The sequence below is a fragment of the Bufo gargarizans genome, unplaced genomic scaffold (genome assembly GCF_014858855.1).
Source record: "Bufo gargarizans isolate SCDJY-AF-19 unplaced genomic scaffold, ASM1485885v1 fragScaff_scaffold_474_pilon, whole genome shotgun sequence".
Lineage (NCBI taxonomy): Eukaryota > Metazoa > Chordata > Amphibia > Anura > Bufonidae > Bufo > Bufo gargarizans.
Genome location: NW_025334122.1, coordinates 32,110 through 47,355, shown reverse-complemented (window position 1 = coordinate 47,355; position 15,246 = coordinate 32,110). Strand labels below are relative to the sequence as shown.

General features: G+C 53.4%; 2 protein-coding genes across 3 annotated transcripts; one reads left to right on the top strand and one right to left on the bottom strand.

The window, feature by feature from the left end:
- Positions 1-706: 706 nt before the first annotated feature.
- SCX (scleraxis bHLH transcription factor) lies at positions 707-6,978 on the bottom strand. Its single transcript, XM_044273205.1, has 2 exons — positions 5,903-6,978; positions 707-1,061 (listed from the first exon to the last, which is right to left on the bottom strand). The coding sequence occupies exons 1-2, from the start codon at positions 6,410-6,412 to the stop codon at positions 1,023-1,025; spliced, it is 549 nt and encodes a 182-aa protein (XP_044129140.1). The 5' UTR covers positions 6,413-6,978; the 3' UTR covers positions 707-1,022.
- Positions 6,979-9,875: 2,897 nt separating this feature from the next.
- Positions 9,876-14,559, top strand: BOP1 (BOP1 ribosomal biogenesis factor). 2 transcript variants are annotated; one of them, XM_044273204.1, is made up of 14 exons: positions 9,876-10,026; positions 10,307-10,424; positions 10,988-11,089; positions 11,174-11,386; positions 11,477-11,638; positions 11,711-11,791; positions 11,901-11,970; positions 12,230-12,362; positions 12,994-13,174; positions 13,243-13,531; positions 13,611-13,695; positions 13,776-13,883; positions 13,962-14,164; positions 14,263-14,559. In XM_044273204.1, exons 1-13 carry the CDS (start codon positions 9,902-9,904, stop codon positions 14,113-14,115), a joined length of 1,821 nt encoding a protein of 606 aa, XP_044129139.1. In that variant the 5' UTR covers positions 9,876-9,901; the 3' UTR covers positions 14,116-14,164; positions 14,263-14,559. The 2 variants fall into 2 exon arrangements, with proteins under 2 accessions (XP_044129139.1, XP_044129138.1); XM_044273203.1 differs by having other exon boundaries at positions 14,260-14,559.
- The last annotated feature ends 687 nt before the right edge of the window (positions 14,560-15,246 follow it).

Genomic DNA, 15,246 nt, shown 5'->3' with positions numbered 1-15,246 from the left:
GATAACAGCGAGCAATACTGTATTCTCCTGTCCTACAGTCGTCCTTCCCCGTCCTCTAATGTTCTCCATGTGATAATTGTGGAACATCTTTTCCTACGACCCTGTTGTTCTGTCCCTCGGCTATTGTCACGGAGTTGGGCCCTGGGGCCCCCAGTGGGGGTGTCTGCACAGTCGGACCTCACCCAGCCAGAACTGTTACTGACTCATTAGTCATTTCTAGTAGCAATAACTGAGGGATGGCCTATTCCTATTGTATGTGTTGTATGACAGATGCGTCAGGAGGTGACTGGTCCCTTTTAGGACATTGACTTGTTACCCTCTTGTGGGAGGGGCTATGGTTCTCCCCACCCACCTTACATGCTATGGCGGTAGAGATGACATGTCGGATTCCTCTTGTCCAGCTCTGCGCAGCTTTTGGGGTGACCCCTCATCTTGGTTCCCCCTGTGGTGGGCAAGACGTCTCCTCTCATGTAGGAGTATTAGAGGCTTATAATGAGGGGCTCCTGGGGTCAGACCCCCTGCTTGACACACCAGTGTGCGGAGCAGCTTCCTGGGACAGGACTGGGTTTGTCACACTCCGGACTGGGAGTGGCCCCTATAACCACGGCAGCAGATGACCGCCTCGGCTCTGCTACGTCTGTACGCAGGCCTCAGCTAGGATGCGGACTGTACTGGCCATGTAAATAGACAACATCTCTTTATTGAGGTGACAGACATGACAGGTACACACGGGGGGTCCAGTCCTGTGCCCCCCACCATACATAGTGTCTCTGAGGAGTGGTCCTTCAGGTTCCCTCTCTGGGGGGTGACCTCCATGGATACAGGTTTCTGTGTAGTCGCTGGTCCACGGCTGGGATGTGCGCGACCCCTTGACCTCCACTAGCTCTTATTCTGAGAAGGCGGCGGTTCGTCCGGCGAGGAGGCTCGGGGGCGCTGGATTTGGGGGCGCCTCTTCTCCCCCTTATGGCACGCTGTGTGGTTTCCGGATGTCGCTGGGGGGCTGTGCTCCCCCGCAGCCTTCACTAGGTTCTGATGGTCGTCTTCCTTTCTCGATCCTTGCCCTGCAGAGAGAATGAAGGACGGGGTTAATTCCCAGAGACATCAGGATGGGCCCCAGACGCCCGTCCCCTGTGTGGCATGTAGGGGGCGCTGCCGTGTGCATGTCTAGTGCGGCCTTCAAATACGTTATTTTGAAGGAATTTACTTTCCATCTCTGTAACCGTGAAATAATATCTGCTACCAGCGCCCAGAGCGGAGATTTATAGAGCTGGGAGTGCGTGAGGAGGAACGAGGCGCGGGGAGGGGGGTCTGGATCCCGATGGAGGCGCAGCGTGACCACACACAATGGAGGATTGCACCATCCAGTGCACAGGCCAACCCGCAGCATGAATGAGAGCGAGAGCCGCGGTGTAATAACGGCTAGAGCCGCGGTGTAATAACGGCTAGAGCCGCGGTGTAATAACGGCTAGAGCCGCGGTGTAATAACGGCTAGAGCCGCGGTGTAATAACGGCTAGAGCCGCGGTGTAATAACGGCTAGAGCCGCGGTGTAATAACGGCTAGAGCCGCGGTGTAATAACGGCTAGAGCCGCGGTGTAATAACGGCTAGAGCCGCGGTGTAATAACGGCTAGAGCCGCGGTGTAATAACGGCTAGAGCCGCGGTATACTGCGGTGTAATAACGGCTAGAGCCGCGGTATACTGCGGTGTAATACCGGGTAGAACTGCGGTATACTGCGGTGTAATAACGGCTAGAGCCGCGGTGTAATAACGGCTAGAGCCGCGGTGTAATAACGGCTAGAGCCGCGGTATACTGCGGTGTAATAACGGCTAGAGCCGCGGTATACTGCGGTGTAATAACGGGTAGAACTGCGGTATACTGCGGTGTAATAACGGCTGGAGCCGCGGTGTAATAACGGCTGGAGCCGCGGTGTAATAACGGCTGGAGCCGCGGTGTAATAACGGCTAGAGCCGCGGTGTAATAACGGCTGGAGCCGCGGTGTAATAACGGCTAGAGCCGCGGTGTAATAACGGCTAGAGCCGCGGTATACTGCGGTGTAATAACGGCTAGAGCCGCGGTATACTGCGGTGTAATAACGGGTAGAACTGCGGTATACTGCGGTGTAATAACGGCTGGAGCCGCGGTGTAATAACGGCTGGAGCCGCGGTGTAATAACGGCTGGAGCCGCGGTGTAATAACGGCTGGAGCCGCGGTGTAATAACGGCTAGAGCCGCGGTGTAATAACGGCTGGAGCCGCGGTGTAATAACGGCTGGAGCCGCGGTGTAATAACGGCTGGAGCCGCGGTGTAATAACGGCTGGAGCCGCGGTGTAATAACGGCTGGAGCCGCGGTGTAATAACGGCTAGAGCCGCGGTGTAATAACGGCTAGAGCCGCGGTGTAATAACGGCTAGAGCCGCGGTGTAATAACGGCTAGAGCCGCGGTGTAATAACGGCTAGAGCCGCGGTATACTGCGGTGTAATAACGGCTAGAGCCGCGGTATACTGCGGTGTAATAACGGGTAGAACTGCGGTATACTGCGGTGTAATAACGGCTGGAGCCGCGGTGTAATAACGGCTGGAGCCGCGGTGTAATAACGGCTGGAGCCGCGGTGTAATAACGGCTGGAGCCGCGGTGTAATAACGGCTAGAGCCGCGGTATACTGCGGTGTAATAACGGCTAGAGCCGCGGTATACTGCGGTGTAATAACGGGTAGAACTGCGGTATACTGCGGTGTAATAACGGCTGGAGCCGCGGTGTAATAACGGCTGGAGCCGCGGTGTAATAACGGCTGGAGCCGCGGTGTAATAACGGCTGGAGCCGCGGTGTAATAACGGCTGGAGCCGCGGTGTAATAACGGCTGGAGCCGCGGTGTAATAACGGCTGGAGCCGCGGTGTAATAACGGCTGGAGCCGCGGTGTAATAACGGCTGGAGCCGCGGTATACTGCGGTGTAATAACGGGTAGAACTGCGGTATACTGCGGTGTAATAACGGGTAGAGCCGCGGTGTAATAACGGGTAGAGCCGCGGTATACTGCGGTGTAATAACGGGTAGAGCCGCGGTATACTGCGGTGTAATAACGGGTAGAGCCGCGGTATACTGCGGTGTAATAACGGGTAGAGCCGCGGTATACTGCGGTGTAATAACGGGTAGAGCCGCGGTATACTGCGGTGTAATAACGGGTAGAACTGCGGTATACTGCGGTGTAATAACGGCTAGAGCCGCGGTGTAATAACGGCTAGAGCTGCGGTGTAATAACGGGTAGAGCCGCGGTACACTGCGGTGTAATAACGGCTAGAGCCGCGGTGTAATAACGGCTAGAGCCGCGGTATACTGCGGTGTAATAACGGGTAGAGCCGCGGTATACTGCGGTGTAATAACGGGTAGAGCCGCGGTATACTGCGGTGTAATAACGGGTAGAGCCGCGGTGTAATAAAAGGTAGAGTTGCGGTATAATAATTTGCCCCTTTTGGTGAGTGCAGGGCAAGTTGAGCGCCGTGTGGCGCTGTTTTGTCGTCCGCGGGGCGCTGTCTCGATGTTGCACACAATGTCGCCGCCTGTCGCTGTGTGCACGCGCTTCCTCTGCCCGCCGCAGCCTAACTCGCTCCCTCCACCGCTGGCCCCACCCTTCTTAGAGCCAGTGTTTGATTGGCCAGTAATACGGGCGAGCGCTGCTGTGTGCTTCAGTATAATGTAACAAACCCTCAGCTGTGATAAGTTTGGGGTCATGAGTCTTCAGAAGTGTCATGTGCCGTATGTATCTGATGGCGGGGGTCCGACCGATGTAGGCTCCTATTTCTGGAGATAAGAGGGGCCCCGGTGCGCTCCACCACTTCTCCATTCTGTGTCCTGGGACGACCCCTGTGAGACCCTCTACGTGTAGCTGTTACAGCCGGGCGGTCTGATGACTACTTTCTCCTACTGACCGCCATCGGGTGCAATCAGTAGTGCAGCCTCAGGCTTTGGGCCTGCACTGTCAGCCCTGCAGGCTGCACCTGTCATACGCCCCTCCCCCACATCAGTTATAAGTAGAGTGTGACCAGCGTCGCCCCGTGTCGGTGCGGCCTCATCTGTGGCTCCTGACGCTCCCGTTGACGTCACCGCTCTGGTATTCTGTCTCTTTCCACATTTTACAATCCACTTAAAAATGGAAACTTTGGGCAAAGCCTCCTCAGATTTACAAAGCGTTTCTGTGTGAGGACTGGCGGAGTGGGCACGCTGCCCTATGTGCCCCCAGAGACGTGGCCCCCGGCCCTCCGCCAGCCTGCCCTCCTGCTTAAGTCAATAGACTGAATGGAAGTGACCGGAGATGGGGGAGATGCGGAGACCCCGGGTGCCAGCTGCTCACCATACACGGCAGACGGCCGGCACTACTCCACCAGCAGACAACAACGATGAGTGTCTCAGTCCACGTGTGAGATGGGGGGGGGGGGGTTATAACCAGAAGAGGGGGTGTAATGGAACCATAGCTGACGGTTGTAATGGGGGGCCATGGTCAGTAACTCCAGGAGTGAGGTATGAGGAGCATGTCCCAAATGTCGTATTAATGTGACGGAGACCCTCTAGTGTCACCCGAAGTATTACTTAAAGTCTGAAAGGTGGAGCAGACACTTCTAGTCCTCACCTGTAGTAATGTGTATGGTATGAGGTGAGGTCTTCAGGACGGTGAGGTGGAGCAGACCTTCTAGTCCTCACCTGTGTATAGTATGAGGGGAGGTCTCCAGGAGGACTGTGAGGTGGAGCAGACCTTCTAGTCCTCGCCTGTAGTAATGTGTATGGTATGAGGTGAGGTCTCCAGGAGGGACTGTGAGGTGGAGCAGACGCTTCTAGTCCTCACCTGTAGTAATGTGTATAGTATGAGGTGAGGTGAGGTCTCCAGGAGGACGGTCAGTTGGAGCAGACACCATCTAGTCCTCACCTGCACTAATGTGTATAGTATGAGGTGAGGTCTCCAGGAGGACGGTGAGGTGAAGTAGACACCATCTAGTCCTCACCTGTAGTAATGTGTATGGTATGAGGTGAGGTGTCCAGGAGGATGGTGAGGTGGAGCAGACCTTCTAGTCCTCAGCTGTAGTAATATGTATACTATAAGGTGAGATCTCCAAGAGGACGGTGAGGTGGAGAAGACCTTCTAGTCCTCACCTGTAGTGATGTGTATGTTATGAGGTGAGATCTCCAGGTGAGGTGGAGCAGACCTTCTAGTCCTCAGCTGTAGTAATATGTATACTATAAGGTGAGATCTCCAAGAGGACGGTGAGGTGGATCAGACTCTTCTAGTCCTCACCTGTAGTAATGTGTATGGTATGAGGTGAGATCTCCAGGAGGGACAGTGAGGTGGAGCAGACGCTTCTAGTCCTCACCTGTAGTAATGTCTATAGTATGAGGTGAGATCTCCAGGAGGACGGTGAGGTGGAGCAGACCTTCTAGTCCTCACCTGTAGTAATGTGTATAGTATGAGGTGAGGTGGAGCAGACCTTCCTCTAGTCCTCACCTGTAGTAATGTGTATGGTATGAGGTGAGATCTCCAGGAGGGACGGTGAGGTGGAGCAGACGCTTCTAGCCCTCACCTGTAGTAATGTGTATGGTATGAGGTGGAGCAGAAGTTTCTCTTCACCTGGCTTTCTGTGGTGTTTACCTTTTTGTGCACCTGTTTCCCTTTAGTAATTTCTGAAGTCTGGGTGGGATTTTTAGGGGTAAAGCACCCGGTGATGATGGATTGGACACTTGGAGAATGCTTGTTGGGGGATTATATGAAGTTTGGATGGATTTTATGGTAAAGAGCACTGATGGCTCCTTCCATGTCCGTTTGTCCTGGCTATTGGCGGCATGTCCCCCCCGGGTGTATGTGCGGCTGCTGTGAGGTGACATAAGCAGACATTTTTTTCCTCAGTTTTTGGTACTCACCAGCTTCCTCTGGTTGCTGAGGCAGAAGGTGCAGATCTGTTTGGGTTGGCCTTGCTCGTGCTCCCTGTGCTTGGGGCTGGCTGTGGTCGGGTGAAGCTGGTAGTATGGGGCACTCGTGTGACAGGGTTGCCCATCGCCACATGTGTCTCCGAGCAGTAGTACATTTCCAAGGTGTGAGATGTAGCTTGATGCCAGTCGTAGAGTCTCTATTTTGGAGAGTTTGCGGTCGGCGGGCTCTGTAGGGATGAGTGTGCGCAGGGCTGTGAAGGCGGTGTTGACGCTGTTGGTCCGGTCCCTCTCTCGGGCGTTGGCCGTATGTCGCTGACGTGGTTCTCGCTGAAGTCGCGGACACTTTTTATCTGCCCTTTTGCCACCGCCACTAGAGTGATGGAAGCCTTTGTCGCCGCAGCCTGAGCTGTCGCTGCCGCTGTCCTCGTCATCGGAGAGCATGCTGATGTCCGGGTAGAGGAAGCGGGCAGGAGGGGCATGGCGGAGCATTGCAAAAGACATGATGTAGCAGAGGGCAGCGGGTAGGTGAGCGTCCTAGGCTGTCGCGATGCTGTCCACCTGTGACCCAGGATCCGCCTCTGTTCTGTCACTGCCTCTCTGCCTCTGCGGCTCTGTCCATCGTCTCTGCGTCGTCGTCCTCCTGTCTCGCACGTGTGGAGTGCAGCCGTCTGGCGGAGCTGCAGCTGTGAATGACTTTTTATAGTGACCCTTGAGAGGGAGTCTGGTTCCTCCCTCAGCCGGCAGCAGACACGAGTGAGGGGGGCTCCATCGGAAGCTGGATGAGGGGGAAGGGAGTCCCCAGACGGCTGTGGGATTTAACAGCCTAGACTGGCCTGTGCTGCTTAACGAGGCGCAGCGTTAACCCTTATCGCTCCCTCAAATGGTTCCTGGTGTCCGCCACATTTCGTAATTCGCCCGTAGACTGGGAAGAATGAGTTTTTAATGAACTTTTCGTCCTTTCTGTGCGGTCATTGGGTCAGATGCTGCAGAGTTGTGTCTGCGCTCCATGTGCTGTTAGCAGAGCGGACCGAACACTGACCCATTACAGTCAATGGGCAGGTCACAAGTGATTATCCGCATGCATCGATGGAAATCGCCGCACATGCCATTTAGGTCTGATTTCCGTGCAGAAAACCGCGCAGCACATGGATGTCATCCTGGGGGGGTTCATATAAAAGGCTCCATCTCTTCTGGCGGGTTTGTCCTTAGAGTCCGGTCACCATCCAGGGCCGAAGAGTTAATGGTGCCAGGAGTGAGCTGACTACCTCCAGCTGTAGGGTTTTGTGGTTGTCAGGCCCTTGTGTCTGCATCTTTGGCACCAGGGTTGTCAGAGAGTTACCAGGGTGGGGGACAAGTGCCAGGTGTCAGCTGAGACAGGGCACCCGGCTCCATCATAAGTACGTTAGTTACCTGCAGTGCATCACTCCCATCATCTCGTGTCCGCACAGCCGTAGATTAGACTCTTGCACCCAGGATCTCAGCTGCACCCCCCCCCCCCATAGTTGTGCTGATAGTCTGTAGAGCCGCGTCTGCCCTTTATATATATATATATATATCTGCTCAGCTCCTCCTGCTCTATAACACGCTGCCTGCAGATTACATGGTGACAGGTTCTCTGTATATATAATCTGCTCAGCTCCTCCTGCTCTATAACACACTGCCTGCAGATTACATGGTGACAGGTTCTCTGTATATATAATCTGCTCAGCTCCTCCTGCTCTATAACACGCTGCCTGCAGATTACATGGTGACAGGTTCTCTGTATATATAATCTGCTCAGCTCCTCCTGCTCTATAACACGCTGCCTGCAGATTACATGGTGACAGGTTCTCTGTATATATAATGTGCTCAGCTCCTCCTGCTCTATAACACGCTGCCTGCAGATTACACGGTGACAGGTTCTCTGTATATATAATCTGCTCAGCTCCTCCTGCTCTATAACACGCTGCCTGCAGATTACACGGTGACAGGTTCTCTTTATATATAATCTGCTCAGCTCCTCCTGCTCTATAACACGCTGCCTGCAGATTACATGGTGACAGGTTCTCTTTATATATAATCTGCTCAGCTCCTCCTGCTCTATAACACGCTGCCTGCAGATTACACGGTGACAGGTTCTCTGTATATATAATCTGCTCAGCTCCTCCTGCTCTATAACACGCTGCCTGCAGATTACACGGTGACAGGTCCTCTGTATATATAATCTGCTCAGCTCCTCCTGCTCTATAACACACTGCCTGCAGATTACATGGTGACAGGTCCTCTGTATATATAATCTGCTCAGCTCCTCCTGCTCTATAACACGCTGCCTGCAGATTACACGGTGACGGGTTCTCTTTATATATAATCTGCTCAGCTCCTCCTGCTCTATAACACGCTGCCTGCAGATTACATGGTGACAGGATCTCTGTATATATAATCTGCTCAGCTCCTCCTGCTCTATAACACGCTGCCTGCAGATTACACGGTGACAGGTTCTCTGTATATATAATCTGCTCAGCTCCTCCTGCTATATAACACACTGCCTGCAGATTACACGGTGACAGGTTCTCTTTATATATAATCTGCTCAGCTCCTCCTGCTCTATAACACGCTGCCTGCAGATTACATGGTGACAGGTTCTCTTTATATATAATCTGCTCAGCTCCTCCTGCTCTATAACACGCTGCCTGCAGATTACATGGTGACAGGATTCTCTGTATATATAATCTGCTCAGCTCCTCCTGCTCTATAACACGCTGCCTGCAGATTACAGGGTGACAGGTTCTCTGTATATATAATGCTGCTCAGCTCCTCCTGCTCTATAACACGCTGCCTGCAGATTACACGGTGACAGGTTCTCTGTATATATAATCTGCTCAGCTCCTCCTGCTCTATAACACGCTGCCTGCAGATTACATGGTGACAGGTTCTCTGTATATATAATCTGCTCAGCTCCTCCTGCTCTATAACACGCTGCCTGCAGATTACATGGTGACAGGTTCTCTGTATATATAATCTGCTCAGCTCCTCCTGCTCTATAACACACTGCCTGCAGATTACATGGTGACAGGTTCTCTGTATATAATCTGCTCAGCTCCTCCTGCTCTATAACACGCTGCCTGCAGATTACACGGTGACAGGTTCTCTGTATATATAATCTGCTCAGCTCCTCCTGCTCTATAACACGCTGCCTGCAGATTACACGGTGACAGGTTCTCTGTATATATAATCTGCTCAGCTCCTCCTGCTCTATAACACGCTGCCTGCAGATTACGTGGTGACTGGTTCTCTGTATATATAATCTGCTCAGCTCCTCCTGCTCTATAACACGCTGCCTGCAGATTACACGGTGACAGGTTCTCTGTATATAATCTGCTCAGCTCCTCCTGCTCTATAACACACTGCCTGCAGATTACACGGTGACAGGTTCTCTGTATATAATCTGCTCAGCTCCTCCTGCTCTATAACACGCTGCCTGCAGATTACATGGTGACAGGTTCTCTGTATATATAATCTGCTCAGCTCCTCCTGCTCTATAACACGCTGCCTGCAGATTACACGGTGACAGGTTCTCTGTATATATAATCTGCTCAGCTCCTCCTGCTCTATAACACGCTGCCTGCAGATTACATGGTGACAGGTTCTCTGTATATATAATCTGCTCAGCTCCTCCTGCTCTATAACACGCTGCCTGCAGATTACATGGTGACAGGATCTCTGTATATATAATCTGCTCAGCTCCTCCTGCTCTATAACAAGGTGACTGTTTCACTGAACACTTTGTTTATCACGTCCTTCCTGACATGTCTCCGCAGCGGCGCGGTCATGTGTTCAGCGAGTGCTGCTGGGAGGTCCTGAGCAGTACGCGGCAGGCTCAGATAGAGACAAAAGGCGCCATCTAGCTCGGTCATCATTGGATGTCTGTAGGGCCTCGCAGAGAAGTCGTCTCATTGTAACGGTCTCTTCTCCCCACTGCAGGACATCAGGAACACTGTTGGGAATATCCCCATGGAGTGGTACAAGGACTTCCCTCACATCGGGTACGATCTGGACGGGAAGAAGATCTTCAAGCCTCTGAGGAATAAGGACCAACTGGAAGAATTTCTGGACAAGATGGAGAATCCGGATTACTGGTGAGTGTACTGGAGGTCAGGGCCACCATCCGCTAGTGCAGGGTAGACCCTGTCATTGGGTGCAAGAGCTGGACAGGGCTTATTTCGGATACAGGGCTATTGACATCTGGACTGGAATGACCTGCCTATCCAGCATGGGGGGTGGGCGTCTGGCTCGACAGTGGAGGGAATGGGGGCCCGGTCCGACAGTGGAGGGAATGGGGGCCCGGTCCGACAGTGGAGGGAATGGGGGCCCGGTCCGACAGTGGAGGAATTTCTTATAAGGTCTGTCTCTTTACAGGAGAACTGTTCACGATAAGAAGACCGGTCGGGACATAAAACTCACGGATGAGCAGGTGGATCTGGTTGACCGGCTGCAAAGAGGACAGTTTGGAGACGTGAACTTTGACCCGTACCAGGTACGTTGACCATACTTCATGTCTGTTCAGAAGTCTTCCGGGTTTAGGAGCCAGTCCCTAAGGTTCAAAGCCAACACACAGGAAGGCGAGTCTACACTGTTCCCTTTTACATGACCTGTAGTCAGGGACTCTAACAGTCTCCCCACCAGTAGTCGCAGCAGGCCTCCCCACCAGTAGTCGCAGCAGGCCTCCCGTTACTCCTCCTCCCCTCTAGTAGTCGCAGCAGGCCTCCTGTAACTCCTCCCCCTCCCCCCTCTAGTAGTCGCAGCAGGCCTCCTGTAACTCCTCCCCCTCCCCTCTCTAGTAGTCGCAGCAGGCCTCCTGTAACTCCTCCCCCTCCCCCTCTAGTAGTCGCAGCAGGCCTCCCGTAACTCCTCCCCCTCCCTGTTTTTGGTGGCACCTCGGACTGTTCTCGCCTCCTTGAGCTGGACACTGACAGTCGGGTAAAGACGCCCTGGATGATGGTGGGGTGACCGTGTATTTTTATGCTGTGTGTCATCTGCGGGGGCCATGTTGCTCCTGGCGGGTTCTTCTGTCTCACGACCCTTTTGTTCTTCTTGCAGCCATCAGTGGATTTCTTCAGCCATGAGACCATGATCCATCCAGTCACCAACCGGCCAGCGGACAAGAAGAGCTTCATTCCATCCCTGATTGAGAAGGAGAAGGTAATTTTAAGCCCTTGGTTCCTGGTGCTGCTCCTGCTGCGGAACCTCTTCTGTGATGACATTATGGATCTTTTCTGCCTTTAGGTTTCTAAGTTGGTCCATGCCATTAAGATGGGCTGGATCCATCCGCGGAAGCCTCGAGATGACGCCCCAAGTTATTATGACCTGTGGGCTCAAGAGGATCCGAATGCCATCCTAGGGCGGCACAAAATGCACGTTCCTGCTCCAAAGCTGCGGCTCCCAGGACATGAGGAGTCCTACAACCCCCCTCCGGAGTACCTGATGACAGAGGAGGAGGTGGGACGTCTGTGGTGACCCTCCATACTGTGTCCTAAGTGCTGCATATGATAAGGCGTCTTCATGTCCGTTGTCTCCTCCTTCCTCTAGAAATTGGCTTGGGAGCAGCAGGACCCCGAAGACCGGAAGCTGTCGTTCCTTCCCAAGCCGCACAGTTCCCTGCGCGTCGTTCCTGCGTACTCCCGCTTCATACATGAGAGGTTTGAGCGCTGCCTGGACCTGTACTTGTGTCCTCGCCAGAGAAAGATGAGGGTAAGTGACCCCTAGACGTGAGCGCTGCACTTCCACGAGTGTCCGTCTCATCTGTATTCTTTTATTGACCAGGTCAATGTGGATCCTGAGGATCTGATCCCCAAACTACCCAAACCGCAAGATCTGCAGCCGTTCCCCACCACACAGTCCCTGGTGAGTCCTCAGTCCATCCAAACGTCTTACTGTCTGCCCTGCCCCCTCCTCCTCCACCATCTCTCCTGGCCCTTGCCCTGACTGTTCTCCCCTCCGCTTGCACCGTCAGGTTTATCGAGGGCACACAGACCTTGTGCGCTGTATCAGTGTCGCCCCCTCCGGTCAGTGGATCGTCTCAGGTACGTGGACTCAGGGAATCGGTAACCATTCACACTCAGTTCTTCAAGGCGCGGCCGCCATATTGTGGGAGGATGGTCCCCATGGACTGCCCCTGAGGTCCTGATAGCCCAGTGTCAGGCTGTGGTATCAGGATTTCCGGACTCTTACTGTAATTCATGCCTCACGGAGGCAGCTGGTACAGACATGGCCTGGAGAGCCCTCCTCCGATCTCCGGGGTGTCAGATGTGCAGAGGGTGACACCACTGTTTTGCCCCCTAGGCTCTGATGACTCCACGCTTCGCTTCTGGGAAGTTTGCTCTGGTCGTTGTATGAAAACTGTTCGTCTGGACGGGGCCATAAAAAGTGTGAGCTGGAACCCGAACCCGTCGCTGGTGCTGGTGGCTGCATGTGTGTGAGTATCCCTGACCACAGCGGTGCAGTCTGGGTACAGGAATTGTATGGTGCCGAGGATGCATGTCATTACCCTGACCACAGCGGTGCAGTCTGGGTATAGCAATTGTATGGTGCCGAGGATGCATGTCATTACCCTGACCACATAGCAATTGTATGGTGCCGAGGATGCATGTCATTACCCTGACCACAGCGGTGCAGTCTGGGTATAGCAATTGTATGGTGCCGAGGATGCATGTCATTACCCTGACCACATAGCAATTGTATAGTGCCGAGGATGCATGTCATTACCCTGACCACATAGCAATTGTATAGTGCCGAGGATGCATGTCATTATCCTGACCACAGCAGTGCAGTCTGGGTATAGGAATTGTATGGTGCCGAGGATGCATGTCATTACCCTGACCACAGCGGTGCAGTCTGGGTATAGCAATTGTATGGTGCCGAGGATGCATGTCATTACCCTGACCACATAGCAATTGTATAGTGCCGAGGATGCATGTCATTACCCTGACCACATAGCAATTGTATAGTGCCGAGGATGCATGTCATTATCCTGACCACAGCAGTGCAGTCTGGGTATAGGATTCGTACGTTGCTGTACGTCCTCACGTGTTGACTGTTTCCCTCAGGGAGCGCTCAGTCGTCGTCCTGAACCCCAGCCTTGGAGACCGTCTTCTCTGCAGTTCCACCGATCAGCATGTGGAGTCGTACCAAGCGCCGGAGGAGCAGAAGCAGCAGCCGGTGACCTGGGTGGCAGCAGAGGGGGCAGATTATGAGCAGGGACTGCGGCTCCGAATCCACCATGAGAAGGTAGACTATTCACGAGGGGTGACGCCCCCTGCGTCTGCTCTTCACACTCACCGTGTCTCTCCCCACAGGCAGTCAAGCAGGTGATGTGGCACGGACGCGGGGACTATTTTGCGGTGGTTCTCCCGGATAACGGCAACTCTCAAGTTCTCATACATCAGTTAAGCCGCAGACGTAGCCAAAACCCGTTCCGCAAAAGCAAAGGTCAGGTCCAGCGAGTCCAGTTCCACCCCACCCGGCCCTTCTTCTTTGTGGCCACTCAGAGGTATATAAGAGTCTACAATCTGCTGAAGCAGGAGCTGACCAAGAAGCTGCTCGCCAACTGCAAGTGGATCTCCAGCATGGCTGTGCACCCTGGAGGTGAGCGCAGGACGATGGGGGTGATGCTGAACGCTGCCGCTGTGTATTCTGGCAGTCACGTCAGTCTCGTCTCTTCCAGGTGACAATCTGATCTATGGAAGTTACGATTCCAAGCTGGGCTGGTTTGACATGGATCTCTCCACCAAGCCTTACAAGGTCCTCAGGTAGGTCTCGTGAGCGGTGGTCCTGTGTTGGGGGTGTTCACACAGTGGAGCTGCCGCTCAGATGTTGTGCTGTTTTCCAGACATCACAAGAAAGCTCTGAGGGCTGTGTCCTTCCACCGACAGTACCCGCTCTTCGCCTCTGGATCTGATGATGGCAGTGTCATTGTGTGTCATGGCATGGTGTACAAGTAAGTGCGACGCCTCGCCTGTGCCTCTGTGTACGCGCTATGGGGGGGATCTTCTGATGTGTCCCTCTTCTCGTGCAGTGACCTCCTGCAGAATCCGCTCATTGTGCCTGTGAAAGTTCTCCGAGGACACCACATCACCCGGGACCTGGGCGTCTTGGATGTCGTCTTCCACCCCACACAGCCTTGGGTCTTTTCTTCTGGAGCTGACGGCACAGTCCGGCTCTTCACGTAACCAGAGACTGGCTTCAGACAAGACTGCCCCAGTCATGTTCCTCCATCTGGTAGGCAATGGAGGGCTGATATGGGGGCTTCATCCTTCCTGTATATACACTTTGTATGAACGCTTGTGTTGTAATAAAACTTCTCATGCGACCAGTAGGATGGCTGTCTCCTCAGCGCTGCCGCACCATGGCTAGCCTCGGCTGTGTGTGGTTAGGGTTAGTCCAGCTGGACTGGTCATCACACGAGAATCCGAGGAGGAGCGATGTGCTAGTAACGCCTGCTCTCCAGATGCTGAGGACTAGAAGGCGTGTTCCAGCTGACGTGTGATAAGTCGCCCGTGTCTTCCCTGTTCGGCCGTGTGCACACGCGTGTACTTTCGGTCCGCACCCAATCTGTGACTTTTGTGGATTGGCTGTGGACAGGACATTTCTGCATTAAAAAAAAAATATGGCGACATGCACTTTCTTGGTATCCATGTGTGTGAGCCCTTATCCGGAGCTTCCCGCTCATGGAGGGTGCTGGGTCCTCGTGTAATGGAGCTTTGTGTGTGCGCCCTCTGCTGGAATATGGGGGCTCATAGGGTTGTGTCCCCCCGACTGCTGCAGAGGCGCTTAGACCAAGACAGAAACACATTGCAGGATCATCATCCGGTCAGCTTCCTGCCTGTATTTAAGATCTCTGCTTACCGGCAGTAGCTGGAAATCTGCACTGACACAATGTAACAAGCATGCTTCCATTTAATGACAGCAAGCAGAGATCTTAAAGTTTAGTAGAAGGCAGTGGTTGTGTCCAAAATGACGGCAGTAAAACAGAGAAGCGCCTCCTGATGCCAGCCTTAATCTGCCGGGGCTGCACATTCAGCGCCAAATGAAAACATCAACTAAATCACAATTTTTAAACTGAAAAAGGAGTAATCGGACGTTCAATAAAATGGCGGCGTTTGTTTTCCGTCATAATCTTGAATATTCCCACCATAAGCAGAAAGCCGTTACTAGATTTGGCTTTTCTGCTAATCACTGATCTGATCTTTAGTTGTAGACCCTTTATCTCTGACACCTGCCAGCCAACACTGCCCACGTCTGGGGGTTGGGTGGACATGACATCAGCCGTGTTGGGCTGGAGCCAGGACCGTGCATGCGTG

What these genes read in the sequence shown, in the direction of transcription:
- SCX (XM_044273205.1), bottom strand. Translation starts at nt 6,412, where the DNA reads ATGTCTTTTGCAATGCTCCGCCATGCCCCTCCTGCCCGCTTCCTCTAC. An exon ending in TCAGCAACCAGAGGAAGCTG is followed by an intron (nt 1,062 to 5,902) that starts GTGAGTACCAAA and finishes TTCTCTCTGCAG; the next exon opens with GGCAAGGATCGAGAAAGGAA.
- BOP1 (XM_044273204.1), top strand. Translation starts at nt 9,902, where the DNA reads ATGGAGTGGTACAAGGACTTCCCTCACATCGGGTACGATCTGGACGGG. An exon ending in TCCCCACCACACAGTCCCTG is followed by an intron (nt 11,792 to 11,900) that starts GTGAGTCCTCAG and finishes TTGCACCGTCAG; the next exon opens with GTTTATCGAGGGCACACAGA. An exon ending in TGTCATGGCATGGTGTACAA is followed by an intron (nt 13,884 to 13,961) that starts GTAAGTGCGACG and finishes CTTCTCGTGCAG; the next exon opens with TGACCTCCTGCAGAATCCGC.